The sequence below is a fragment of the Erythrolamprus reginae genome, chromosome 4 (genome assembly GCF_031021105.1).
Source record: "Erythrolamprus reginae isolate rEryReg1 chromosome 4, rEryReg1.hap1, whole genome shotgun sequence".
NCBI classification, from domain to species: Eukaryota; Metazoa; Chordata; class Lepidosauria; order Squamata; family Dipsadidae; genus Erythrolamprus; species Erythrolamprus reginae.
Window position 1 is genome coordinate 21,374,412 of NC_091953.1, and position 25,785 is coordinate 21,400,196.

Here is a 25,785-nt window from a genome sequence, read left to right on the forward strand (position 1 = left end):
ATCCTAAACATAAGAAAAATAGAAATGAACTGAAAAAAAATTATTCTTATTGGTTTATTTTTGAATATAAGACCATATCATTTTATACTCGAGTATAAGCCTACTCGAGTATAAGCCTATTTGAGTATAAGCATGGGGGCCCATTTATGAGCAAAATAAACCAATAAGGATTAATTTTCTCAGTTCAATTTTCATATCATTGTGTGCAGAAATGTTCAAGCTACCAATCCCACACCAACTTTAGTAAAATAGAATGGATTTTGCAAGCAAAACTATCCATAAATTGAAAAAACTTTCACAAAAACGGGGGGGGGAGGCACATTTATGTGCAAAATAAACCAATAAGGATTAATTTTTTCAGTTCAATTTTCATTCCATTGTGTGCAGAAATGTTCAAACATGTTTCCAGGTGAAAAAAGCTTTCAAAAAGACCAAACATAAGCACTGCAAATGAAGAGTTTTCGGTCCGGGTCAAGGTGACCCGGGAACATAACATTAGGAACTTTTTTCGAACAGAACAGCTTAATTGGTTCCGAGACAAGGTTCTTAAGGTGAAAAGTTTGTAAGACGAAACAATGTTTCCCATAGGAATCAATGGAAAAGCGATTAATGCGTGCAAGCCCAAAATTCACCCCTTTTGCCAGCCGAAGCGCCCGTTTTTGTGCTGCTGGGATTCCCTTAAGGCTCCCCTCCATGGGAAACCCCACCTCCGGACTTCTGTGTTTTTGCAATACTGCAGGGGAATCTCAGCAGGAGAATCCCAGCATCGCAAAAACAAGCGCTTCGCTGGCAACGGAAGTCCAGAGGTGGGGTTTCCCAGCAAAGGGAGCATCAGTGAAATAACAGCATCGCAAAAACACCGAAGTCCTCGAAACCCCACCTCCGGACCTCTGTTTTTGCAATGCTGCAATTTCACTGAGGCTCCCCTTGCTGGGAAACCCCACCTCCGGACTTCCGTTGCCAGCGAAGCGCCCGTTTTTGCGCTGCTGGGATTCCCTTGCTGGGATTCTCCTGCAGCATCACAAAAACATGGAAGTCCAGAGGTGGGGTTTCCCATAGAGGAGAGCCTCAGGGGAATCCCAGCAGCGCAAAAACGGGCACTTCGCTGGCAATGGAAGTCCAGAGGTGGGGCATCCCAGTGGCAGCGGTGGGTTTGTAAGGTGAAAATAGTTTGTAAGAAGAGGCAAAAAAATCTTAAACCCCGGGTTTGTATCTTGAAAAGTTTGTATGACGAGGTATCACTGTATAAGGTATAAAACCTTGCTTATTACTGTATTTGACTTTATTCATTCATTTTATATTCTATCTTACACAGACGTTCCTGAATATGTTATTGTCAGTTCTGTAATAAATCCATGTCATTTCTATGTTCGGAAAGTTTCCCAAAAGAAAGCTGCAATCTATTTGGAAAAAATGTTGAAACACTATTGTAGGAGTAGCCATTTGTCTCCTACTGACATTTTGGAATTAGGTAATATTTCAGATAGGTTATAATTTCAGAATCTTTTAAACTTCTGTGGAAATGATAAAGGTTTTCCCTGTCCACCATGTTGGTTCTCATCTCTGCTTCTTATCTGTGATCATGTGGCCACAGGCTGAGGCACATGAAACATTATCTTCCATTGGAGTGGTACCTATTTATCTACTCGCATTTGCATGCTGTTGAACTGCCAGGTGGGCAGGAGCTGGGCAAGTAACGGGAGCTCACTCCATCACAGAGCGTTGGAGTCTCAAATCTGGGCTGTCAGCTTTCCAGTAACAAGCTGAGCATCTTTAACCATTGAACTATAGGGTCCTTTGGGTTTTGCTAAACACTCTTCCCATTCTTTGGGTTTTGCTAAACACTCTTCCCATGCCGCACGAATCCCAGCGACCGATTAGGTCCCACAGAGTTGGCCTTCTCCGTGTCCCGTCGACTAAACAATGTCGTCTGGCGGGTCCCAGGGGAAGAGCCTTCTCTGTGGCGGCCCCGACTCTCTGGAACCAGCTCCCCCTTGAGATTAGAATTGCCCCCACCCTCCTTGCCTTTCGTAAACTCCTTAAAACCTACCTCTGCCGTCAGGCATGGGGAAACTGAAATAACTTCCCCAGGCCTATATTGTTTATGTATGGTGCGTTGTGTGCATGTTTTTAAATTATGGGTTTTTGGTTTGAATTATTAGATTTGTATTACATTGTTTTGCCACTAATGTTGTGAGCCGCCCCGAGTCTACGGAGAGGGGCGGCATACAAATTTAATTAATTAATAATAATAATAATAATAATAATAATAATTCTCAAGTTTTATTGTTTATTTTTTCATGGTTATTAAATTCAGATTTTGCTTGGAGTTACTTCATTTATTCCGAAATTGGAAAAAATATTTAAGTTTGCTAGTAGTACAAATGCATTTTTTAAAGTAAAACCTTATGCTTATCACATGATTTATTGATGGAATTTTGCTGCCATCTCATGATTAGTCAGTCAGAGTTGTGCAGCAGTAAGTAAAACCTCTGTTCTTACTTTCAGACAAAACTTTTAAGTGTCGAAGATTGAATTGAAGAGTGAGACCATTCAACAGTTCTATAAATATCCTTTCTTAAGAATGCTTAAAAGTAGTAATGATGTTTAAATTTTAATGTGTTTCAGGCACAAGGATTTTAGTTAAAAGCAAAGAGCATGGAATGTGGTGCCGTGCTGAAATAATTGAACTAATTCCGCTCCTGAATATAAATGAGGAGGAACCCTGTGATCTGACAAAATACAAAATTTGTGATATTGCCGTAATGAAAGTATTCCTTATAGACTTTGGGCATCCAGAAGTTTTAATTATTTCAAGGTATGAATAATTGTAAATTAACTTGTGTCCAAATCTATCACGTTTAGATTTTCCTTTTTTTTTTTTTGTAGTTATAAACTGGTTTTGAAATTATCATTTCATCCAGAGATGATTTAGTGAATGGTGCTTCACCAGATGCTCCAAAGCGAATTTGATTTTTAAAAAAAAATCTTATTTCTGCCTGTAGCATGATGAGATGTTATTGGTTATCCTATTGCACAGTTTGATAGGTGTGCTGGCCACCTCACCCCCAGTTTAATGAAGGGGCGGAAGTTGCGATACATCATGTTACGATGTGTCATTGGAAGTTTGACAACCCTGGACTAAGGTATAATAGAAACATAGAACATAGAAACATAGAAGTCTGACAGCAGAAAAAGACCTCCTGGTCCATCTAGTCTGCCCTTATACTATTTTCTGTATTTTATCTTAGGATGGATATACTGTATGTTTATTTATCTACCACGTCTGCTGGAAGTTTGTTCCAAGGATCTACTACTCTTTCAGTAAAATAATATTTTCTCATGTTGCTTTTGATCTTTCCCCCAACTAACTTCAGATTGTGTCCCCCTGTTCTTGTGTTCACTTTCCTATTAAAAACTCTTGGACCTTATTTAACCCTTTAATATATTTAAATGTTTCGATCATGTCCCCCCTTTTCCTTCTGTCCTCCAGACTATACAGATTGAGTTCATGAAGTCTTTCCTGATACGTTTTATGCTTAAGACCTTCCACCATTCTTTGGACCCGTTCAATTTTGTCAATATCTTTTTGTAGGTGAGGTCTCCAGAACTGAACACAGTATTCCAAATGTGGTCTCACCAGCGCTCTATATAAGAGGATCACAATCTCCCTCTGCCTGCTTGTTATACCTCTAGCTATGCAGCCAAGCATCCTACTTACTTTCCCTACCGCCTGACTGCACTGTTCACCCATTTTTAGACTGTCAGAAATCACTACTTGCATATATACATTATACATTCAGTATTGGGAAATGACCTCTTAATGTATGGTATTTTTAAAATGCAAAATAAACCCATATGTAGTTTTTTTTCTCCCACCATCAGAGTTCCTAATGAAGTTACTGTGAATCCCGAAGACGTTACTCTTAAATATATGATGATTGAAGATCTCTGTTTGGTTGTGAGAAAAATGGATTTATCTTTAGAGACTCGGATCAGAGGTGTTAGTAAATTAGCCCTACAATGCTCATTAAAGGGCATTGTACCTAAGGATTCGGTAAGTGAGAATTATATTGGATGCCTTTTTTTCCATTTTTTATTTAAATGGCTTTTTATAGTCTAACATTAGTCATCGATTTTCTTCTTTTTATCGCAGTTATAGACAGATTTTTGATATTTCTATAAATGTGGATAGTGACAGAGATATCCTGAATCAAGGGGAACTGATATACCTAATATTCCAGAACCTTCTGGAAAGATTCTCTTTGAGCCAGATAATGTACCTCTAGATACAAGCTGCTCCACATGCGAGTATTCCAAGTTACGAGCCCCCAGGGGAGAGAAATTGCTGTTCCAGACCCGAGCTCAAATTCGGGATACGAGCTGAGCGTCCACTAGGTGGCGCAAGAATCCTTGCTTCTGGTTATCTCGGAGGGGAAAAACAAAGTCTAAAGCCATTTGTTCCAGATACATACAAGCTCCCTTCTGGAACGAATTAAACTCGTATCTAGAGGTACTACTGTACTGTATTCAATATTTTCTGAGGTTTGGTTTGAGGTAAACCATATTTCACAACCATTATGCTTCTACAAACTACTCTGCTAATGAAACGAGAGTGTTCTTTTGAAACAGTATTTCAAGAGCAGAGAAATAGAAGGAAATGAGTGGCTATAAAGCATAATTTATATTAATCACAAAACTCAAACCACTGTTCAAGTTTGTAAGTTCATACAAACTTGAACAGTGGTTTGAGTTTTGTGATTAATATAATTCATAATGGAACATGAAATCTGAATTGAGCATTTGAGAATTTTATCTCTAGTCCACTGCCAGTTGTAAGCTTATTTTATGAGCCATAGTGACACAGTGGTTAGACTGTAGTATTGCAGGCTAGTTCTGCCAACTGCCAGCAGCTCAAGGTTGATTTAGCCTTCCATCCTTCGCAGGTCGGTAAAATGGGGACTCATTGTGGGAGGCAATATGCTGACACTGTAAACCACTTAGGGTTGTTAAGGACTATGAAGCCGTATACAGTGGTACCTCTACTTACGAACTTAATTTGTTCCGTGACTGTTCTGTCTGGGTTCCCCCAGACGTCAACACCAACTAAAAAGAGTAGCCAGACACGCTGGTAAAAAGCAAAGTCATTTTATATCTTTGAAAACAAACACAGATAACAAAAACTGTTCTTACACACTGGAATGCTATGAAGCTTCACAGAAGAGTCACGACGGCCAGACAATACAACAGGCTTCTTGCTGGCACACACACCACTGTAGATAATAAAACCCACGCCTCCCCCAAGTTTTCAGCCTTCGAGGCCACAAGCCAGAATCAGAGTCGCCAAGGATCGAAGCAAGGTCACAGGACTCCCAAAAGATAACTCTCCACAATACAGGAAGGGCGGGCCTGCCTTTTCAACCTTTCTGAGGAGAACCACACCCAAACCCAGCTGTTGCCTATTAGGGATGGAAATACCTGGCTAATTGTCCCCTTCGTTGTGCTGCCCTTCTCTGCCTCATATCTATGATGGCTTGTGCGTTCTCATCTAATGACTCCAGGCTACTCGCTGGGGAGAGCTCCCCCCCGGGGGTCTCAGGCTGTTCTCTCTCCTCCTCATCCTGACATTCCTCTTCCCCGTCTGCCTGGTCCTCCTCCTGTTCCTCGTCCTCCCCCTCTGAGCATGGAGCCGACAGAGTTCCAGCCGTTCCCTGAGGAGCCTCAGACTGAATCACAACAGTGACCAGGTTCTTAAGTAGAAAAATTTGTAAGAAGAAGCAATTTTTCCCATAGGAATCAATGTAAAAGCAAATGATGCGTGCGATTGAGGAAACCATAGGGAGGGTGGTTTCCTCCCTGTTTCCTCCCAGGAGATTCCTAAAGTGGCCCCACGGAGGCTTCTCCCTGCCTTTTCTGGCCCTGTTTCCTCCCAGGAGATTCCTAGAGATTCCTAGAGTTACAGTTTTGGATGCTCGGGTTTGTAAGTGGAAAATGGTTCTTGAGAAGAGGCAAAAAAACCTTGAACACACGGTTCTTATCTAGAAAAGTTTGTAAGTAGAGGTGTTTGTAGGTAGAGGTACCACTGTATAAGTTATTGTTAAATATCCTCAAGAAATAACATCCAGTAATCCACTTCTATCATTAGAAGCTATTTTTATTCACAGAAAAAGATGGAATGATTGTAGCCTCTCTGCACTTTAAATTTTCAGAATATATTTTGATAGCATAAAAAGGGTTGGAGAAAGGATTTTGCTACTCAGATATTAGGCAAAACATCTTAAACTATTTTTATTTATTTTTAAAATAGATTTTTGTGTTCTATTGTTCCTCAAGGAGTATGTCACTTTTTTCTAAATTGATTTGAAAAACAGAAGTTTTCATAAATCTGTACATATTTTTTATATTATATTTTGTGGCCAGTTAAACCTAAAACACTCTAAGTTCCTTTACTGATTTAACACTTAGAACGTAAACTTAAAATAAGTTCCTTTACTGATTTAATCTTAAATACAACACATTTAGTGCTCTGAACTGTCTACCTAAGATAAAAGAGATCTTGCAAAAGGTACAAAATAGTTTGGATTAAATTCTAGAAAGCTGCAAGTTTGCTTCTTAGAAATTTTAAGCACATCATTTCAAAAGATGACCTCAGTGAATTGTTTGGCTTTTCTCACCTGCTACCGCACGAATCCCAGCAACCGATAAGGTCCCCACAGAGTTGGCCTTCTCCAGGTACCGTTGACTAAACAATGTCATTTGGCGGGCCCCAGGGGAAGAGCCTTCTCTGTGGCGGCCCCGGCCCTCTCCCCCCGGAGATTAGAACTGCCCCCACCCTCCCTGTCTTTCGTAAACTACTCAAGACTCATTTATACCGCCAGGCATGGGGGAGTTGAGATAGCTCTTCCCCCTAGGCCATTACAAGTTATGCATGGTATGTTTGTGTGTGTGTTTGGTTTTATAATAGGGTTTTTTAGTTGTTTTTAATTATTGGATTGTACATGTTGTGTTTATTATTGTTGTTAGCCGCCCCGAGTCTGCGGAGAGGGGTGGCATACAAATCCAATAAATTATTATTATTATTTTCTGCCCACAATAGGAAAATGGCTGGGGTAGAAGAGCACGGGCAGAATTTTTGAGAATGGTAAATAGCAAAGCTGTTCTGATGAAAATTTTTAGAGAAGAGAATGGCGTGCTTATTGTAGATCTTATGAAGCCTCCAGCAAACAAAATAAGCAGTGACATGCCTGTATCCCTCAGAGATGCTCTAGTTTTCTTGGATTTAGCAAGGTATGCATAACTAAAAGCATTTTAAAGTCATAGCATAAAACAATAATGACATTAAACATGTTTTCAATAGAGATTTAACTTAGGTTACCTGACATATGATTTAAGATGGAATATACAGTGATACCTTGTCTTACAAACTTAATTGGTTCCGGGACAAGGTTCTTAAAGTGAAAAGTTTGTAAGATGAAACAATGTTTCCAATAGGAATCAATGGAAAAGCAATTAATGCTTGCAAGCCCCAAATTCACCCCTTTTGCCAGCCAAAGCTCCCATTTTTGCGCTGCTGGGATTCCCCTGAGGCTCCCCTCCATGGGAAACCCCATCTCTGGACTTCTGTGTTTTTGTGATGCTGCGATTTCACTGAGGCTCCCCTCGCTGGGAAACCCCACTTCCAGACTTCCGTTGCCAGCGAAGCGCCCGTTTTTGCGCTGCTGGGATTCCCCTGCAGCATCACAAAAACACGGAAGTCCGGAGGTGGGATTTCCCATGGAGGGGAGCCTCAGGAGAATCCCAGCAGCGCAAAAACAGGTGCTTCGCTGGCAATGGAAGTCCGGAGGCGGGGCATCCCAGCGGCGGCGATGGGTTTGTAAGGTGAAAATAGTTTGTAAGAAGAGGCAAAAAAATCTTAAACCCCGGGTTTGTATCTCGAAAAGTTTGTATGACGAGGCGTTTGTACGACGAGGTATCACTGTATTTCCTTCTGAGTTTATAGATTGATTAGATACTGTTTCTTAGTGAATAAAATTGCTATTTCTCCCTTGAAATTTTCTGTTGGAAGTTGCAACCTGCTTTAAAAAGGAGGCTTACAGCCTGGATCCATAGAACCTATTAGAATATTCTAATAATATTCTATTAGAATATTAGATAGATAGATGTTATTAGAATATCCCTAATGGTATCTTTTTCAGTTTTCCCATAGAAACCAATGGAATATATTGACTTACACTGGAGAAATTAAAAGATGTACTTACAGATTTGTTTGAAATGTGAATTAGCCTACATTTTGGATTAAATTCTAGAAAAAGATTTTAGCCAAGTCATGGGTTTTTTTCCTTCTTTGTCTTTTTAGGGTGGGGATTGACATAAAGTAGCAGATTAAATGCTGTTCCATGGTGTTCCTGTTTAAATACATTATGATTTATAAGATTGTGTTAAAATAAATGTAAGGCGAGTATGAATAGGTTTTCTGTGTAATTCATATCTTCAATTGTGTTTCATATTCAAAACTACTAACAACAAAGTAAAAAAAATAGTCTCAGATTGCTTTCTCTTGCATACTAACAGTTTATTTTCATCTCTTGACCTTATTAGTTTTCAGAATGAATTTTCTGATTGGTCAAAAAATACAGTACCACTGGAGTACTACCCACCTCTTATGCCACGTGAAAATACAGAGGTTGCTGCTGTTGTTAGTTACATTAATAGCCCTGGTGACTTCTACATTCAGATGGTAAGTGTTGCATTTTAATGTTAGGGTTCATGTTAGTACAGGTGGTCCTCGACTTATGATTCCAATTGTGCCCCAAATTTCTGTTGCTAGGTGAGAATTAGTTAAGTGAACTGTGCCCCTTTCTTGCCACAGTTGTCAAGTGAATAACTTACAGTTGTTCAGTTAGTCACATGGTTGTTAAATGAATCTGGCTTGACTTTGCTTCTTAGAAGGTCGCAAAAGGTGACCACATGATCTCGGGGATACTTCAACCGTCATAATTATGAATCAGTTGCCAAACGTCCCAATAGTGATCATGTGATTATGGGATGCAGCAATGGTTGTAAGCAGAGGTGGGCTTCTAAGGTTTTTTTAATTATTATTAATATTTTTATTGATTTTTATAATATAAAACACACACACAACATATAACATGTGCTCAGTGATCCCACCACCAGACAATCATACCCCACCACCAGTTGGGGCTATTTCTTGTATAAACCATTTAAACCCAAGAGTGAAATATTTCTTTACATATTATAGAGTGATTCCAACTTGTTTCTTATAGCTTGGTCTCGGATCCTACTCGCCATATATCGTCTTACCTTGTCCCATCTCCCCATCAGCTGTTGCAAATCAGTTTCATTAATCAAATTCATCCTTTTATCCATAATCTCGATTTGAATGTGGTTCAACATATACCTATACCAATTTTGCATTGTCCGTTTTGTCGCGTCTTTCCACCCCAAGACTATTACCGCCTGAGCGCTTTCTATCGCTGCTTGTTTTATTTCTCTGTATTCTCCCATCTCACTACTTTTTACTAATACTGCCATTTCCTTAGTAATCGTCCATCTTATATTTAATATGCTATTAATATCCTCTTGCACTTTTTGCCAAAAGTTCTGCACCACTAGGCATTCCCAGGGCATATGCATAAACTCTCCTTTATCTTGGCAAGGTGGGCTTCTAAGGTGGAACGGTGACGTGTGCTCGCCCCCATGGCTCTGAGTGCTAGCGGAGTCCAGCACAATTATGCTACTGCACCTGGGCAGGTAGCGAAATTGCACACAGACGCTCCCAGGTACAGTAGCATAATTGCGCTGGAATCCGCTAGCACTCAGAGCCACGGGGGCGAGCACACATCACCGTTCCACCTTAGCAGCCCACCACTGGTTTTAGATGTGAAAAACAATCATAAATCACTTAGTTCAGTGATGTAACTGCGAATTGGTCACTAAATTAATTTTATTATTTTTATTTTATGTATTAGATTTGTATGCCGCCCCTCTCCGTAGACTCGGGGCGGCTCACAACAGCAATAGAACAATTCATAACAAATCTAATAATTTAAAAAATATTTTAAAAACCCCGTTATTAATCAAACATACATACAAACATACCATACATAAATTATATAGGCCCGGGAGAAATATCTCAATTCCCCCATGCCTGGCGGCAAAGGTGGGTTTTAAGGAGTTTACGGAAGGCAAGGAGGGTGGGGGCAGTTCTAATATCCGGGAGGAGCTGGTTCCAGAGAGTCGGGGCCGCCACAGAGAAGGCTCTTCCCCTGGGACCCGCCAAACGACATTGTTTAGTCGACGGGACCCGGAGAAGGCCAACTCTGGGACCTAATCGGTCGCTCGGATTTGTGCGGCAGAAGGCGGTCAGGGAGATATTCTGGTCCGATGCCATGAAGGGCTTTATAGGTCTTAACCATCACTTTGGTTATGAAAGTGTTGGTTATTGGTTGAGCTTTTGTAGTGTTGGTTGAACTATTGTAAGTCAAGGACTACCTGTAATGTTTTTGTTCATATTGGTATTCTTTTTAGTACTAATATAAAACATTAAAACTGTTCTAAAGTTATCTTTTTTAAAATTAAAAGTGAAAGGATTCATTGTTGAGGACCAAAATATAGCAGGTGGCTTATACTTGGCTTTCAGATTGACAGCTGATGTTGGTTGCATCCTTTGCATCTTTGCTAAACCTTTTACCTTTCTGAGCCCTTCCTGTGGCATTAGTTACAGTGCCACCAAATTCAGCTAAGAATAAGCAATATGATGATGCAAATTAGTATATTAGTGCCAAATGTTAGCATGAAGTAATTATTATTTTTTCATTGTTATAGTTAGAACAAGGTCCCGAATTTGCAGCTTTTCTAAAGAAAGTTGAAGAAGTGTATGAAAATGAAGCAGGACCAGACTTGCAAATTCTTTGTCCAACCCTTGGCCAACCGTGTGTGGCCAAATTTGAAGATGATGGTGTTTGGTACAGAGCACAGGTGATTGGTAAGTGTCTGGCATGCATAATTATTCTGAACACACTCTGGATCAAAAACTTTTTCCAGTGAAATATTGCAGTGCGTTTCATTTATCCAATATTGTGATTATTGTAGTCCAAAATTATATCTGTTTTGACACTGCATCATAAATGTATAAATAGACACATTATTCTCTGGGAAACATATAACTGATGTAATAATTAAGGGGTTCAACTTTGAAAGATATGTCTGGGGACAAGATCCCTTCACCTTTGGAGGTAATTTTATTTCTTTTTACTATTTTTTTAGTTCAATCTTTTTTATAGGGTTAGGATTATGAAGTTATTACTGTGTAAGTATAAAGACTTACGGTTAATAAATGTTTACAGTTAACTTCATAACCGTACAATAAAGTTTGTTCACTTGTAGCAATGGCAAATTTTGCTATGTTTTTTCTAAGATTAATTTTTGCTTCCAACCTGGGGACTTTGAGTCCTGATATTCTGGTTTATGTTAAACACCTCTTTGCAGTTGAATTAAAAAAAAAACCCAACCACAAGCTTACACGTTTTTCTATGTGAAAATAGACTTTGGGTTTTGGTTTTCAGGACAGGTACATGAGGGTAATATGCCACTATGAATTTCTATAATGACAATTATATTTTTAAAAATCTTAAATTCATGCAGGATATTATAACTTTGTGAAATATTCATTCAAATCAAGCTAACAAATGCCGAATTTTGATGCCGGAAAAGAATATGCAACAGACTTTTTGATTTCCTTGGATTTTCTAGCATTAAACCAAAATCAGGAATAGAATTGTAATATAGATAATAAGACGTTTTCTTTAATATAACTTTGGAGAAATAAGATGATGGGTACATGAAAAGAATATGGCACATAAATAGTTGTGCAGATGTCTTTCATTTAGATAAATATACTTCTTTTTATCCTTTCAAGGTCTAATTCTTACCTAATTTCATTTCCTCCCCAAAGGATTGCCAGGTCATCAAGAAGTTGAAGTTAAATATGTTGACTATGGTAATACTGCTAGAATAAATATAAAAGAAATGCGTAAAATAAAAGATGAGTTTTTAGTTCCCCCAGAAAAGGTAGGAAAGCCATATGTTTTATAGACTCTAGTTAAACTGCCAAAATGCCTTGTTCAGTTTTTGGATCTTCTTTCATAATACGTGATAATGTTAATATCCATTAATTTTTAATGTTTATTTACTTTAAGGTATATTTCAATTTAAATAAATCTATTAAAATATGATACTCAAAATAACTGTAAACTAACCAAATTATTTACTTAGAAGAGGTTCGACTACTGTAATGCTCTCTACATGGGGCTACCTTTGAAAAGTGTTCGGAAACTTCAGATTGTGCAGAATGCAGCTGCGAGAGCAGTCATGGGCTTACCTAGGTATGCCCATGTTTCAACATCACTCCGCAGCTTGCATTGGCTGCCGATCAATTTCCGGTCACAATTCAAAGTGTTGGTCATGACCTTTAAAGCCCTTCATGGCACTGGACCAGAATATCTCCGAGACCGCCTTCTACCGCACGAATCCCAGCGACCAATTAGGTCCCACAGAGTGGGCCTTCTCCGGGTCCCGTCAACTAAACAATGTCGGTTGGCGGGCCCCAGGGGAAGAGCCTTCTCTGTGGCGGCCCCGACCCTCTGGAACCAACTCCCCCCGGAGATTAGAACTGCCCCTACTCTCCCTGCCTTCTTAAAACCCACCTCTGTCGTCAGGCATGGGGGAACTGAACTGAAACACCTCCCCCGGGCATGCACATTTTATGTATGGGATGTTTGAGTGTATGCTTGTTAACAAAATGGGGTTCTTTTAAATGTTTTAAATTATATTTGGATTTGTTACAAACTGTTGTGTTGTGCTGTGAGCCGCCCCGAGTCTGCGGAGAGGGGCGGCATACAAATCTAAATAAATAAATAAATTTTGCCTTTAAGCATTCTAATATATTGTCCCTGGTATCCATTGTGTAAATGGACGAAGATCCTGTAGTATAAAATCTGAATAAGAGAGCTAGCTTGGTCTAATGGTTAAGGCACCAGGCTCCAAACTGGTAGACCATGCGTTCAAATCCCACCTTAGCGTGGAAGTTAACTGGTTGACCTTGAGCCAGGCATTCTGTCTCAGCCCATTTTACAGAGTGGTGGGCGTGAGAAAAATGGCAAGAAGGAGTATTAGGTGTATTTACGGCTTTGAGTTATTTGTAAAAAGCAAAAGGTGGGTACAAATAATAAATACCAAAATCCAGTAATAGCTGTGGAAATACCTAATAATACAAAGAATAAGTTGTGTGAATCTAACCTTTGTTGTTTTGGAGACCATTAGGGTTTCTATACATTAGAGCAGTGTTTCCTAACCTTGGCAACTTGAAGAGATCTGGACTTCAACTCCCAGAATTCCCCAGCCAGCATTCGCTGGCTGGGGAATTCTGGGAGTTGAAGTCCAGATCTCTTCAAGTTGCCAAGGTTGCGAAACACTGCATTAGAGAATATGTTTCTAAGTATTGATGAGAGTGATTTCTCACCTAAACAGTCTATATTTCACAACCTAGGCTATCAGGTGCAAATTGGCTTATATTAAACCATGCAAAGGAGCCACTGAATGGACTGTCCAATCAAAGAACAGATTTGAACAGCTGATTCAGAACAAATGCATGCTCTGCTTTGTTACTGGTAAGTATTTCTCTCTCTGCCCCGATGACATTGAGTTGACTGCTGCAAAAAACCTTAGGGATGATTTTGCAAACAACCTGAACATTTCACCTTGGCACAAAACTCTGTGTCGGTTGCCTGTGTAAAATACTGTTATATTGTTATATAGACAGTAGGCTTCCAGGCCCCATTCAAAATGCTGGTCATTGTCTTTAAAGCTGTGTAAATTACAGCATCAGAATACATGAGCAACAAAATTAAACCCATGCTTATTTCCACTATCTTGCTAAGCCAGTGGTTCTCAACCTGGGGGTCGGGACCCTTTTTGGGGTCGAACGACTGTTTCACAGACCATGGGAAAAGACAAATTCCCCATGGTATTAGGAACTAAAACTTCTATTCCGGTGCCTTGGAACATATTTTTACAATCCGACCAATCAGGTGCTTAACAGTGGATGTGTCCTTCTGACCTTTCTGCCAATCAGCTTAAAGCTCTTTTGGGAGAATTGGCGCTAGACTTATGTTTGGGGGTCACCACAACATGAGGAACTGTATTAAGGGGTCGCGGCATGAGAAAGGTTGAAAATCATTGTGCTAAGCTATCTTATTTGGAAATTGTTAGGTAGTCATATATGTCTAAACAACAGTGCAGGAAGAATTCATCCAGTACCAGTTCATTTAATATGTATCAATTCATTTGGTTGCAATTACTTAGAGTTCAGGCTTAAAAGATGCTGGGTGATTATAGGACATAATGTTATTTTCATAGTTATTTTCTCTTAAGCCACAATTAGGTGGGTTCACACAATATTAAACAATAAATCACTGCTTATAAAACTCATTAAACCAAAAAAAACCCCATATTATAACCTAGAGAAAAATATTAATGTTCTTAATTTGGAATAGAAAGTACAGTGCTCCTTCAATTTTCGCGGGGGATGCTTTCCACGACCGCCTGCGAAAGTCGAATTTCCGCGAAGTAGAGATGCAGAAGTAAATACACTATTTTTTGGCTATGAACAGTATCACAAGCCTTCCCTTAACACTTTAAACCCCTAAATTACATTTCCCCATTCCCTTAGCAACCATTTAGATTAGTACTCACTATGTTTATTTATTAAAGTTTATTTAAAAAATATTTATTAAAGGCGGACTAAAGTTTGGCGATGACATATGACATCATCGGGTGGGAGAAACTGGTGTAGGCGGAAAAAACGCGAAATATTTGTTAATTAATATTTTTGAAAAACCGTGGTATAGACTTTTCGTTGAGTTTGAACCTGCGAAAATCGAGGAAACACTAGTTGAATCCGATAATTTTTCCCCTTAAAATTCAGTGGATTTGAATGTTTTTTTCCTCCTTTTGTAGAAAAATCAGAAGATAATGTGCTATCTGTTGAGCTCTATCAAAGTTTACATGTGTCCCCAAAGCAGTCCGGCAGTGTGAACAGTCTTTTGGTTAAAGAGGGCTTAGCATCTCACATAATAGGGTAAGTATGCTTCTTAGCTTTTAATAGCAACTGTACTGAGTTTGTATGACATTTCAGCATATTTCTCATAGGAACTTTGAGCTAATTTATAAGTTTTAAAGTATGCATAGTAATTACTGTGGACATGTTTCAGACTTTTTGGGATTGGTACTAGGTATGTGCCAATATAAATGAAATTGATTTTCTTTTTATAGTAATAACAAAATGGTTGTTACACCATATAATGAAATATGGGATCCTGGTATGGAGGATATACTCAAAACAGATAACTCTTCATCAAAACTTGAGATTGAAGACTTGACACAGATGGAAGATTTGGTTTTGGAAAGCAATAAAGAATTGGAAGTGCAAATTAATCACATTGTATCTCCTAGCAAGATATTTGTGCATTTTATGTTATCAGAAAAAATATTAAAAAGGTAAGGGAGCAATTTGGTGCCACAAAATATATTTTTGATGAAAACATATAGAAACTACATCATTGTGCCATGCTTTTTTCGCTAGTACTGATTGGCTTGATTGACAGGGACTTTAATAGTAAGGAATAACAACTTGACACTTTTGCACAGATCTGCAAAATTAATTTTTAGAATCATTTTGAAAATCTAGATTGATGATGTGATTCGTTTTTTAAAAACTTTAGTTTACAGGAAAAGATGACTGCTACTTATTTTGAATCAGAGAAAAAAGCAATTAAGTGGGAAGTTGATATGAATTGTGCTGCATATATACATGAACAAAATCAATGGCAAAGAGGCCAGATCATCAGGATTGTTTCTGAAAATGTTGTAGAGGTAAATAATTTTAAGAACTTGTTTCAGATTAAAACAATTCCTTATAACTGGAAGGAATTCATCAGTAAGTATGTTTTGCAGCATAGTTTTACCCTGGTCTAAACTTAATTTAACTATTTGTTAAGCAGACAAAAATAATAATCATTATTAACTAAAACGTATCAGGAAAGACTTAATGAACTCAATCTGTATAGTCTGGAGGACAGAAGGAAAAGGGGGGACATGATCGAAACATTTAAATATGTTAAAGGGTTAAATAAGGTTCAGGAGGGAAGTGTTTTTAATAGGAAAGTGAACACAAGAACAAGGAGACACAATCTGAAGTTAGTTGGGGGAAAGATCAAAAGCAACATGAGAAAATATTATTTGACTGAAAGAGTAGTAGATCCTTGGAACAAACTACCAGCAGACGTGGTAGATAAATCCACAGTAACTGAATTGAAACATGCCTGGGATAAACATATATCCATTGTAAGATAAAATACAGGAAATAGTATAAGGGCAGACTAGATGGACCATGAGGTCTTCTTCTGCCATCAGTCTTCTATGTTTCTATGTTTCTAACTATGGTTTGAATCTATTAACTATTAAATCAAACTAACCAAATTCTAGCTTAATATGGCATATAAATGAGATACTAGTTTATAGTATAGCTTGAAGTTAGAAAATACTGTAAATGGAATGTACCAGATAACCCCTTTCTTCTTCCTTGTTGATGAACTTTTAATCAGTTATAAAACTGTTGGGCTTAGAAAGCTGTGAATGAAGAAGTCTATATTAAAAAATTCAGGTTGCATTGTGAATCTTGAAAAAAGAACAAATTGGAAGGGACTTATAAGTCTTTTAATCCAACTCCCTGCTCAAGCAGGAGATCCTATACCCGTGATGGCAAACCTTTTTTCCCTCGGGTGCCGAAAGAACATGAGTGTGTGCTATTGCGCACGCCGAGTGCCCACATCCATAATTCAATGCGTGGGAAGGGCGAAAACAGCTTCCCCCGCCCCCTGGAGGTCCTCTGGAAGCCGGAAACGGACTGCTTCCCAACTTCTGATGGGCCCAGTAGGCTCATGTTTCAGGCTCCAAAGGCTTCCTTGGAACCAAAGCAGTGTAAAATACCCTCCCCCACCCCCCTGGAGGCTCCCTGGAAGCCAAAACACCCTCCCAGAGCCTCTGTGCAAGCCAAATATCATCTGCCCAGTACACACATGCACGTTGGAGCTGAGTTAGGGCAACGGCTCATGTGCCAGCAGATATGGCTCTGTGTGCCACCTGTGGCACCCATGCCATAGGTTTGCCATCACTGCCCTATGCCATTTCAGGCAAATGGCTCTTCAGTCTCTTTTTAAAAACATCTAGCGATGGAGCATCCACAACTTCTGATGACAAGCCATTCTACTTGTTAATTGTTCTCAATATCAAGAAATTTCTCCTTAGCTCTGTGTTGGACCTCTGCTTGATAGGTTTCTATACATTCATTACTTCTTATCCTGCTTTGGATAATAGGTTGACTACCTCCCTTTTCTTTATGACAACCCCTTGGATATTAGAAGACTGCTTACCAGGTCATTCCCAATTAGACTAAAATCCAAGAATATAATAAATAAAGATGATTTATATACCTTAAACTAGTGACTTTCAACCTTTTTTGAGCCGCGGCACATTTTTTACATTTACGAAACCCTGGGGCAAATTGAGCGAGGGGAGGGGCGCTAAAAAAAGTTTGGACAAAAAAATTATCTCTCTTCCTCCCTTTCGCTCTATTTCTTTCTCCCTCCCTCTTTCCCTTCCTCTTTCTTTCTCTCTCTCTCCATCCCTCTTTCTTTCTCTTCCTCTCTTTTTTGCTCTCTTTCGCTCTCCCTCCCTACCTCCCTCTATGTCTTTCTCTCTCTCCTTCCCTCCCTCCCTCTCTCTCTCTTGCTTTCTTTCTCTCTCTTTCTCTCTCTTGCTTTCTTTTTCTTGTTCTCTCTCTTGTTTTCTTTCTCTCTTGTTCTCTTTCTCGCTCACTCTGTTGCTTGCTTTCTCTCTCTCTCGCTTTCTTTCTTTCTCTCTCTTTCTTTCTTTCTCTCTCTGAGCTTCGCAGCACACCTGACCATGTCTCGCAGCACACTAGTGTGCCGCGGCACACTGGTTGAAAAACACTGCCTTAAACAATATGTTAAAATTAATGCCACAAAAACCATTTCTTTATTGATATGTGTGGCTGCCCATTTCAGATACTGCACACCACGTCTTTAAGTTGTCATGGAACTGTTCAATTTGGCAATAAAATATCTGAAAAATGAAATTAAAATATATACCTAAATAATCAAGTTCAATATGATTTGCTGACTTTGGCCTTGGTCTTTTGTAAAAAGTCAACATTACAAATTAGAAATTAAAATAAGTCCAACATAATAAATATTATCTAACATATTAATTTTTAATTAATGTGCTGTTTATGTTAAGTTAGTAATCATATGTTGTTGCAGTATTGAGAAGTAAGGTGAGGTTGTTCTCACATCTAGTAATAATGGGTTAATTGGCAAAGTCATTCAGAATTAGTAAGCAATAAAAAGCTCATATTACCTATTTTTTTGTTAAATGTTTCTTTTGCAGGTATTCTTTATTGATTTAGGCATAGTCAAAACTATGGATATTACCCATCTAAGAGAACTTGAACAGAATCTGAAGAGTATCAGACCCCTTGCAGTGGAGTGCTCATTAACAAATATAAGGTAATAAATCCATTTACTACATACTGCAGTAAACTACTACAAGCCCATGTAGATTAAGACAAAACCAAAGCAAAAATAAAAATCTGCTTGCAAAAAAGAACTCTGTATAATAAGAGATGTATAATTTTACTATTATACTACCTCAGATAACAATGACAATTGGGACCAAAATTTACCTCACCAAGTTGTGCAGACTTAAAGTGTGATGTCACATGACTGTATTCCTTAGCAACAGCAATCCCACAGTTCCTCTTGCTCTTATTAACTCAGAGGTGCTAAGAACGGTGACGTATGCTCGCCTCCGTGGCTATGAGTGCTAGCGGAGTCCAGCGCAATTATGCTATTGCACTTGTGCAGGTAGCAAAATCACATGTGGAGTTGTGTTTTGGCGCATGCGCGAAAGCAAAAAAACGTACCGAAACACAGGAACACCTGCATCTCCGCGCACAAATTTGCTACCTGCATAGGTGAGAGCAAGAAAACTCAAAATATTACCAGATTTGGAATGACTTTTACACATGGTTGAATAAAAAAATAACATAAAAAACAATTATCAGTAGTGCTGCGTTAAAGCAAAACCAGTCAAAGAATTAAATATATATTTTTTGTCTTTCTTAATATAATATATTTTATAAGTTATATAGTAATAATTTAAATCTAGTATCACAAACTATAAACTATATCCTATAGATAAAACCAATGGTTACTATACCGCTAAGAATATAAAAGGAGGTTGTCGATGAGTCAGCCCCAGGAGGGGAGGGGATGTGTATTACATGCTTGTCTTCAATTGCTTGTTTGTATTGTGTATTGTTTTGTTGTAGATGAATTGTCCGTTTTTTATTGTCTATTGTTTATATGTAAATAAAAACTTTAAATAAATAAATAAATTAAGCCCTAAATGACTCAGGGCCAGACTAACTACAGGACCGCCTCCTGCCTCATACCTCACTGCAGCCAGTTATGGCCCACAGAGTTGGTCTTCTCCAGGTCCCATCCGCCAAACAATGTTGGCTGGTAGGGCCTTGGGGAAGAACCTTCTCTGTGGTGGCTCCGACCCTTTGGAATCAACTTCCCCCAGAGGTCCGTACTATCTCCACCCTACCAGTCTTCCAAGACCTGGCTTTTTCGGCAGGCCTGGAATTAGGACTGACTAGTATGTACATGGTTTTCATGATGATGATATAATAATAATAATAATAATAATAATAATAATAATAATAATAATAATAATAATTTATTAGACTTGTATACTGCCGCTCTCTGAAGACTCGGGGCGGCTCACAACAGCAATAAAACAATACAACACAAATCTAATGGTTAAAACTACAGTATAACTAAAAACCCGCTATCTTAAAAAACAGTCAATATTGTACAGTCATAATCACACATAACTCTTAATGGTTAGAGAAGGGGATATATTAGTTGCCCCATGCCTGGCAACCTAGATAGGTCTTCAAGGTCTTGTGCAAGGCGAGGAGGGTGGGGGCAGTTGGTGGGGGCAGTTTGAATCTCCGGGGGGAGTTGATTCCAGAGGGCCGGGGCCACCACAGAGAAGGCTCTTCCCCGAGACCCCGCCAGACTACATTGTTTAGTCAACAGGACCTGGAGAAAGCCAACTCTGTGGGACCTCATCGGCCGCTGGGATTCATGCGGTCCCATATGCATTCTGGTCCAATACAATGTAGGGCTGTATAGAAATTTTTTGTACTATTGATTTTATGCCTGTATTTTCTTTTTAACTGTTGTTGTATTTATGACTATTGTTAGCCGCTCTGAGTCCTTTTTGGAGTGAACGGCATATAAATACAAATATTGTTTGTTTGACTTCTATGCCATCCAATCCCTTGGGATTCAGGGCTGGCTTTCAATATATATAATCTGCATAACAATATCCCCCCTCTGTCTACAACTTTTCATTCTAGACCATCTGGTGGGACCGAACAGTGGACAGCAACTGCTTGTGACGTTCTAAAGTCTTATTTAACTGGGGCTGTTGTAAACTTAATAATACAGGTTTGTACTGGCTAATGTTCCATTTTTTAGTGTAGATTATATTTCAGGGGCCAGTAATTCAACTGAAAGTATAAGATATTATCACTTTGATACTAATACTGTATATTGTAAGTTATTTATACAAGACTTAATGGACACCCTTCCCCTCAGTTTTCTGTAAATCAAGATTTTAGTATATTTGGTATTTTCAGCAAAATCAACATTTAGGCTATTTTTCTATACAGGGCCATGGTATTCTTTTAAGCTAATGCCTATGGTATTTTACTGGTCTGTCACAAACTATTTAAGATTGTAAGATAATACAGTAAATTTCAGAGTTTTGTAAATTTTGTTAGTTTAAATGAGGGGATTTTGAGCCAATACCTGCATATTGCTTTTAATTTTGCTAAGTATCCTCCTCCAAAGAATGAATGAACCCAGGACAAATAGATTTAGTTAAGTTATTATGAATACTATTGTTAATGTTATTTGCCCCATATTTGTTTCTCCATCACATTAAATTTTTTGATTTTGGTAGCACCCTCAGGATGAGTGGCAACCAGTGAAGGGCTGAAAATTTTTTACTACCACACTGTGAGCATTGCTTATTTTATGAATGTGGCTTGCCAGCCATGTGACCAGGTGGGAGTGGCTTGATGATCATTTGACCGAGGGGTGGCGTGAAAGTCATGTGATTGGCTTAAAGGTGGCCAACCTGACATCACTTATGTCAAGGGTTTGGGTTAGGGTCACTGTACCCTCTAAGCTGTGCGCGTGTGCACGCGCGCACCCCAAAACACCCCCCCCGCGCACCCTTTTCCAAGGGCGCGCAAGGAGCCGCCCCAGCGCCTCCCGACCCCTCGCGCCTCTGGTTTCTCACCGTTGCCCCCTGCCCGATCCGCCTCTCTTTATCCTCCTCCGCTTCCCACCTTGGGGCGCGGCTCCTCCCACGGCGGCGGCTTCTCGTCCTTATCATCCGGCTGCTAGCCGCTCCGAGCGCTTTGGGAACGCCCGCCCCGCCCCTCTCGCAGTCCCTTCGCCGAGAGTGCTTTTGTCCCGGGCTGTCAGCAAGGGGGCTGCAGAAGAGGTGGGGCAGGCGTTCTCACAGCGGATGCCGGCAAAGGTGATTCTCAATGTCAGGCGCGCAGGCGGGCGCACTCCCCATCCCCCTGCCAGCCCGCCCGGAACATTCAAAATAAGAAAAACCTTCGCCGGCGAAGGTTTTTCTTATTTTGAATGTTCCGGCGGGCTGGCAGGGGGATGGGGAGCGCGCGCCTGCGCACCCAACATTGAAAATCACCTTCGCCGGCCTCTGCTGTGAGAAGAACGGAGAGAGAATGAGAGAAAGTGAGAGCAACAGACAGAGCAAGATAGAGAGAAAGTGAGAAAGAGAGAGATAAAAAGGGGGGAGAGAAAGAGAGAGAGAAAGAAAAGAAGAGAGAGAAAGTGAGAAAAAGAGAGAGAGCAAGAGGGGGACAAAGAGAGAGAAAGCAAGAGAGAGAAAGAGAGAGATAAGAGAGGAAGGAAGAGAGAGAGTGAGAGAGCAAGAAAGAGAGAGACAGAGAAAGCAAGAGAGAGAGAAGAGTGGAAGGAAGAGAGAGAGAGAGAGAAATGATAGAAAAAAGGGGAGAAAAAAAGAGAAATGAGAAAATGATTGAGGCAGAGAATGACAGGAAAGAGAGAGAAACAGAAAGAGAAGTGACTCTTGATTTAAAGCATATGGTAAAAGCACTTAAATAATAACAGAGAAAAAAAAACCCAGCCTTCACCTGTTTTTATTAATAGTTATGTTTTTGGTTTTGCTGGTTGTTTTAGTTTTAATAGTAATGGATTTTTAAAAATTATTAATTTCCTTTAATAAAAAGAAGGGATTTTTTTTTCTTATTTATTTATTTTTCTATGCCGCCCAGTCCCAAGGGGACTGCCACTCAGACACTATACTTTTCCGCCCACACCGGGAAAAAATTAGAGGTAACATTGGTTAGGGTTAGGGTGCCTGGCATCCTCACCTCAAAGAAATACAATTTGCTTTTCAATTAAATGTTTTTCAATTTTAAAAGCTTGCATTTTTACTACTGTTCTGTGTACAGGCTAAGTTGCCCCAAATTCCATAATAACTACCTAAATTTTGTCACTGGGCATGTAGTCTGCGGAGAGGGGCGGCATACAAATCCAATAAATAATAATAATATGTCTGAAAATTGGATGTTTGCAATATCTTGAAATTGGATAGCTGCACATTTTCTTTTTTAATGAATAATTGATTTTTACCCCTAAACGTTCTTGATTTGTCCCAGGATACCAACTTGTCACCTTTGCCTGTAAAAATATTTTGCAAAAATGAACGACATTGTACTGATGTTTCAGAATACATGATTCAAGAAGGCTTAGCCCTTAGAAAAAGGTATGTTTTTTTAAGTGAATAGTGTTTTCTATATTAAATTAATGCTTTAATTTTATCTATAGTTTACACAATTATAAATCAACATAAAAACGTACGTTTGGAATGGAACAACTCGTTGCAGCCAGCTTGCTTCGGACAATTTGCTGTGGCCAACTCCCCACAGGATAACTCATTACGGGACAATTCAACAATTTAATATAATTATTTAAAGTAGATAAAAATTATTTTGAGTTTTGTTCTTCCTTTGGCATCCTTTCTTTAATGAGAGTATTCCACTAATTACAGTGGTACCTCTAGTTATGAACTTAATTCGTTCCGTGACAGGTTCTTAAGTAGAAAAGTTTGTAAGAAGAAGTAATTTTTCCTATATGCATCAATGTAAAAGCAAATAATACGTGCGATTGGGGAAACCACAAGGAGAGTGGAGGCCCTGTTTCCTCCCCGGAGATTCCTAGAGAGGCCCCACAGAGGCTTCTCCCCACCTTTTCTGGCCCTGTTTCCTCCCAGGAGATTCCTAGAGAGGCCCCACGGAGGCTTCTCCCTGCCTTTTCTGGTTACAGTTTTGGAGGCTCGGGGTTGTAAGTGGGAAATGGTTCTTGAGAAGAGGCAAAAAAAATCTTGAACACCCGGTTCTTATCTAGAAAAGTTCGTAAGTAGAGGCGTTTGTAGGTTGAGATTCCACTGTATTTCTGCAATGTTAGTGTTAACTCTTGTCCTGTGTTGAGTTGGCCATGGCAAGTTGTCTACGGTGGATTGGCCATGGTGAGTTAGCTGCAGGTACAGTATTTAAGGGGAATAATATAGAATAGAATTTTTATTTGCCAAGTGTGATTGGACACACAAGGAATTTGTCTTGGTGCATATGCTCTCAGCGTACATAAAATAAAATATACATTTGTCAAGAATCATGTGGTACAACACTTAATGATTGTCATAGGGGTCAAATAAGCAATGAAGAAGCAATATTAATAAAAATCTTAGGATATAAGCAACAAGTTACAGTCATACAATCAACATGGGAGGAAATGGGTGAAAGGAATGATGAGAAAAACTAGTAGAATAGAAGTGCAGATTTAGTAGAAAGTCTGACAGTGTTGAGGGAATTATTTGTTTAGTAGAGCAGTGTTTCCCAACCGGTGTGCCGCGAGACATGGTCAGGCGTGCCGCGAAGAAATAAGCTCAGCTTCTGGTCTCACAACTTTTTGCGAAGAGAAAAAAGTTGTGAGACCGGAAGCTGAGCTTGCTTCTTTGCGCCTTCCAAGTTTTCCAGCAGCTGCGGCGCCCCGCCCGGCTGGAGCTTCCCTGTCAGCAGGTGAGCTTTGGGGCTTGGTGGGAGGGCAGCGGCAGCGGGAGGGCGGCGCGCAGCGGGAGGGTGATGGCAGCGGCAGCGGGCAGGAGCCATGCCGTGGGGCGATGGCAGGGTGGTCCCTCTCTCTCTCCCCCTCTCTTGCTTTCTCTTTCTGTCCCCCCTCTCTCCGGAGGGGAGCTCCGGAACAGAGGAACAGAGGCACCGACGGCGGTGGCTGGAAATGCTGGAATTGCGTGGCTGGCACTTGCCTGCTGGCTGGACCAGGACGGAGGCTCAAGCCCCACGTCCATGCCCAGCGCAACGCCAGAAATGTACGGCGTCTAGCCACCGCCGTCTGTGCCTCCGTTCTGGAGCTCCGCTTCACAGCTGATCACCCTGCCGTCGCCCCACGGCTTCTGGGAGAAAGAAAGAGGGAGAGAGGGGGGAGAGAAAGAGAAAGCAAGAGAGGGAGAGAGAGAAAGAGAGAGGGAGAGAGGGGGGAGAGAAAGAGAAAGATATAGCAAGAGAGGGAGAGAGAGAAAGAGAGGAAGATAGGGGGAGAGAAAGAGAGAGAAAGAGATAGCAAGAGAGGTAGAGAGAGAAAGAGACGAAGAGAGGGGGGATAGAAAGAGAGAGAAAGAGATAGCAAGAGAGGGAGAGAGAGAAGGAGAGAGGGAGAGAGGGGGAGAGAAAGAGATAGCAAGAGAGGGAGAGAGAGGGAGAGAGGGGGGAGAGAAAGAAGGAGAGAGGGGGTAGAGAAAGAGAGAAAGCAAAAGAGAGAGAGAAAGAGAGATAGCAAGAGAGAGGGAGAGAGAGGGGGAGAGAAAGAGAGAAAGCAAAAGAGAGAGAGAGAGAGAGAGATAGCAAGAGAGAGAAAGAGAGAGGGAGAGAGGGGGGAGAGAGAAAGAGAAAGACAGGAAGAGAGAGAAAGCAAGAGAGAGAGAGAAACGGGGGAAGGAGGGTGAGGGAAAGACAGAGGGAAGGAGGGAGAGAGAAGAAGGGCAAAAAAGAGAGGAAGGAAGGGAGAAACAAAGAGAGATGGAGAGAGGGGAAAGAAAGAGGAGGGAAGGGAGAGAGGGAGAGAAAGAGGGAGAGAGAAAAATAGAGCGAAAGGGAGGAAGAGAAATATTTTTTGTCCAAACTTTTTTTTACATACACACACCCGCCACCCGCCACCCTGCTCAATGTTCCCCAGGATTTTGTAAATGTGAATAATGTGCCGCGGCTCAAAAAAGGTTGGGAAACACTGTAGTAGAGTGATGGCGTTCGGAATAAACTGTTCTTGTGTCTAGTTGTCTTGGTGTGCAGTGCTTTGTAGCGACGTTTTGAGGGTAGGAGTTGAAACAGTTTGTGTCCAGGATGTGAGGGGTCAGTAAATATTTTCCCCACCCTCTTTTTGACTTGTGCAGTATACAGGTCCTCAATGGAAGGCA

The 25,785-nt window shown here is 40.2% G+C and overlaps 1 protein-coding gene across 3 annotated transcripts in view; it reads left to right on the top strand.

The window, feature by feature from the left end:
- The window catches only part of RNF17 (ring finger protein 17), a 91,514-nt gene that overhangs the window by 32,188 nt on the left and 33,541 nt on the right, over positions 1 to 25,785 (top strand). For 2 of the 3 annotated variants that reach the window (XM_070749760.1, XM_070749761.1), the window contains exons 10-23: positions 1,316 to 1,471; positions 2,629 to 2,818; positions 3,886 to 4,057; positions 7,097 to 7,287; positions 8,599 to 8,737; positions 10,846 to 11,005; positions 11,975 to 12,090; positions 13,568 to 13,688; positions 15,037 to 15,157; positions 15,352 to 15,576; positions 15,801 to 15,951; positions 18,547 to 18,665; positions 20,591 to 20,681; positions 22,958 to 23,064. In XM_070749760.1, the coding sequence (XP_070605861.1) occupies positions 1,316 to 1,471; positions 2,629 to 2,818; positions 3,886 to 4,057; positions 7,097 to 7,287; positions 8,599 to 8,737; positions 10,846 to 11,005; positions 11,975 to 12,090; positions 13,568 to 13,688; positions 15,037 to 15,157; positions 15,352 to 15,576; positions 15,801 to 15,951; positions 18,547 to 18,665; positions 20,591 to 20,681; positions 22,958 to 23,064 (2,059 nt within the window). Of the gene's footprint in view, positions 1 to 1,315; positions 1,472 to 2,628; positions 2,819 to 3,864; positions 4,058 to 7,096; positions 7,288 to 8,598; positions 8,738 to 10,845; positions 11,006 to 11,974; positions 12,091 to 13,567; positions 13,689 to 15,036; positions 15,158 to 15,351; positions 15,577 to 15,800; positions 15,952 to 18,546; positions 18,666 to 20,590; positions 20,682 to 22,957; positions 23,065 to 25,785 lie in introns of all 3 variants that reach the window. The other variant, XM_070749759.1, reaches the window with a different exon arrangement.